Here is a 3984-nt window from a genome sequence, read left to right as displayed (position 1 = left end):
CTACAGGACCTCACTGAAAGGAAATACCTTTATGTGGATGATTGAGATGTCCCTTCCCACATGAAAGGAGAATCTATGCCTAAAGTATCCAGTATCTGAGGGATTGCTAGAGTACGTTTCACATTTCTGCTTAACTTGAGTCTCTTTTAAGCAGCCTATTCGGAGCCCTTTTAATGTCTTTTTTCTCAAGGTATAGATCAAAGGATTAAGAGAAGGTGTCACTACAGTGTAGAAGAGAGTGAGGAATTTACTGTGATTCTGTGTGTACTTGCTCTTGGGCTGGATGTAGACAGAAATTAGAGTCCCAAAGAACAAAACTACCACAATCAGGTGGGATCCACATGTCCCAAATGCTCTCCTCCTGCCTTCAGCAGATTTTATCCTCAGCACACTTCCAACAATGCAACCATAGGAGACCAGAATAAGCCCCAGAGGTGTAATCACATAGAGAGCACCTGCTATGGTGAGCTCATTTTCCAGGAAGGTTGTGTCCACACAGGCGATTTTCATCAGGGCAGGCACCTCACACACAAAGTCATCCACCCTGTGGTGGCTGCAGAGAGGTAATTGTAAAACAAGAACAGTCTGAACTGTGGATTCCACAAAACCACTGATCCAGGCCACAGCTCCCAGTTGCTGAAGAAGCTTTGGGTGCATGATTATGCCATAGTGGAGGGGCCAGCAGATGGCACTGAAGCAGTCATAGGCCATCACAGTCAGGAGGACACATTCTGTGGAGCCCAGCCCCAAAGCAACATACAGCTGGATCACACAACCAGTGTAGCTAATGGTCTTCTCAGGGAACTTGAGATTCCAAAGCATCTGTGGGACAATACTGGTTGTGAAACAGAGGTCCAGGAAGGCAAAATTAGAGAGGAAGAAATACATGGGTGTGTAGAGTTTGGGGTTGAGGTATGAGACCAGTTTGATGGCTGTGTTCCCCATCAGTGTCAGAATGTGGATGACAGAGATGACCAGAAAGAGAACCATCTCCAGCTGGGGCTGGTCAGAAAAGCCAAGGAGGATAAAACCTGCTGGGCTGCTCAAATTTGTCCCTTTCATTGCTTACTCATTGTGAGTCACCTACTTGATCATTCCAACTTTATTCCTGTAGGGAGAATTAGATACCTTAACCAATAGAAAAATAACAACCTGATTCAAGGTTGAACATTTGAAGACTGGAATCATAGAAAGAAACAACAGAAATAAAATAATGCAAACACTGTATAAGGTAATCTTTTATGTAGAAAGAGTACAAATAAATAAGTTATGAAAATATCTAGTTCATTTAAAGGAGACACATGAACAAAGAATAAATGTTGTAATCATATAACAAAATTTATTTGAGGCTTATTTCAAACACTCTGAAGATGATCTAAATAGGCCATCAATGTGCATGCTATGGAAGGCAAACATTAAAAGTTAAAGATTGCTACTAATATAGATACATAATAAACAATGGAACTAATATATTAATTGAAAGACATTGAGAAAATATGAGAGAGCGGGTAAGCAGGGCTGGAGACACAGGCAATATAAGAATAGTTAGAAATGCAAACAGCCACTCTAGATAGAAAAATCTAGTTAGGAAAATTACTGTACTCATCCTATTTGAGGCATTGATCCACAATATAAATATTACCCTCTAGAATCCAATTCACTGACTCCAATTAGCAAGCTATTTCCCCCAGCATTCCCAATACTCAACATACTTTAGGAGAATTTTATTATGAATCTGTGAATTCAGTCATCTAATGTAATTCATTGTCCTTTCATTAGGAAAATTTTGTAGGATTTATAAATATAGTTCAAACTATTACCTTGCACAGATTAAGAAATATGTTATGGCAATCTGTTCTGAAAGTTGAATGTTGACCATAGTACGTTGACTTCTTTTAATCAAAGTCTAAACTAGTTCTTACAAACAAAAATAAGCTAACAGAGAGGATTCTCCAATGGAATTTTTTTGTTTGCCCTAAAATATCCTAACTAGGATACAAAACCCCAAAACATTCTTGTTTGATTCTGAGGTTTGGACTTGGGCAATTATTGCATAGTACAGTTTAAAGAGAATATGTGGCTTATTTTCTTTTGCATTGGTGGTAATAGTCAAATGCATTCTGAAATTTGCCAAACTAGTGTGTGGTCTGAGTGGAGGATAAGACCCTTCTAGAATTATTATAATAAAAAAAACTGACATAATAACAAAAAGAAATTGACATTTGTAGTCACATTAGCTTATGTCTAAGTATTTTGGTAGTGAGTAAAAACCCTGGATGCTGTGATGTACCAGAATTGAAATTAACTTTAGCTGGCTCCATTTCCTCTACTATATAGTAAAGAGAGAAAGAACTGTGCTGTTGAAGGATTAGAAGTCTGCTGGATGAAAAGCAATAAATGAGTGCCCTTATTTTGCCTGGTGTGACTGTCCATTGCCACAATTCTCTGCCTCATGGTTTTTGTGCCCTAGAATAACCAATATTTTCCAAAGAGATCCCCCCCCAGAAGTCCTGCCTCCTGTTTCCCATTCCGGTTATTCTACATGAAGATTAGGAGATCTATGTCTTCTAAAAGGAGGAAGTAGTCAAATTTCCATGACTATGAATACAGTGAATGTTAGGTTGTGAAGAACTCCTTCTGTTTACTGCAAATAGGAACCAGCCCTGGATATCCTCAACTTTTAAAACAGAATGTCCTTTTCTTTTGATTACATGAACAATAAAACCCTACCTTCCAGGAGGAGTGAGAATTTAGCAGTAGAGGATGGTGATGGCTTTGATAAAAAGTTCACTTTTGGTCACAGTTTGATGATAGTGAAAGGACCATGTGGAGGTAACCTGTTTGCTCAAACTCCCTCCTGCAATCTCTTGGATTAGACAATCTGCAGTTGGATGGTGCTTTTTACTCACCACATGTCTCTGGAGCTCTTCTTTCCAGGCAACCTCTCCTTGCTCTATTGGAGAGGGACACACGTGGGTCTCTGGAGAGAAAAGAACTACAGAGGTTTGTGGCTTCCTTTTCTACAGCAATGCCATCAATTGTATGCCACTTTCTAAACAAACACAAGCACATGCATTTTTACTGGAAAGGTATCCTTAACAGAAAGGGCATTCAAAATCATAGTTAGTGAGAATATCTTATGTTCTACTCATAATGAACTTTGCAAAGCCTGTTAAGGTCATTCACCTACCTCCCATCACATATGCTAGCAAGATGGCCAATCTTATCTTGGTAGCTTCTTAAAAGTTTCAGTTTTAAAATATATTCATTTGTAAATGTTTTGATAATTAAGTTCTCTGTGTTGTACATATGTGAGCACATATGCACTTATCCATGTATATATGGATGGAGTTAAAAAAAATTGCTGTGGTGATAAAAACTGCTCTATAGAGAACTGAGAATGAGTAAATGATGAGAAGGATGTGAACTGTGATATCTAGTATAAAAGGAGAGAGACAATTGCAAATTCATTAACTGTTGTGAAGTCATTAAAAATAAACCTTCATCTCACAAAGAAATTAGGCAACATCAATATATTCATTTTGGTGCTATTATACTTTCTCTTTCAGTTTATAAAGGAGATAAATAATGTATAGAGTTATACATGCATTTAATTTGGTTATACAGAAATTCATAATTTGGGGTTGCTTATCCAAAAACATTTTCTGTTGAGGTATTTGATTGAAGAGAATTAGAAAAAACAGGTAGATAGATTCCTTACGATACCTCCTTCTGTAAGATACTATTTCAACTATACTGCAAAATGGAGGTAAAATTATTTACCAGGTGTGCTGGTTCTGTGTTTGGTTGCCATCAAACCATAAATTGGTTATTTAATGTGTGAATAAATTAAGCTTACTTAAAGAGAGTTGAATGAGTAGAACTTAAACTTCCAGGAAGAACCCTGAATTTCTTGGCCTTAGGCAAACAAATAAACATCCCAGATAACAAAAGACTTCACTTGTACATACCAATATAATACAA

The 3984-nt window shown here is 37.4% G+C and overlaps 1 protein-coding gene across 1 annotated transcript; it reads right to left on the bottom strand.

Moving 5' to 3' along the window:
• Positions 1-1062, bottom strand: LOC119540748 (olfactory receptor 2G3-like). The gene has a single exon (XM_037844710.1). The coding sequence runs from the start codon at positions 1060-1062 to the stop codon at positions 1-3; it is 1062 nt and encodes a 353-aa protein (XP_037700638.1).
• Between the last annotated feature and the right edge of the window lie 2922 nt (positions 1063-3984).

The sequence above is a fragment of the Choloepus didactylus genome, chromosome 7 (assembly GCF_015220235.1).
Source record: "Choloepus didactylus isolate mChoDid1 chromosome 7, mChoDid1.pri, whole genome shotgun sequence".
NCBI lineage: Eukaryota > Metazoa > Chordata > Mammalia > Pilosa > Megalonychidae > Choloepus > Choloepus didactylus.
The sequence above is the reverse complement of the archived record's forward strand: the minus strand, read 5'-3'. Positions and strand labels throughout refer to the sequence as shown.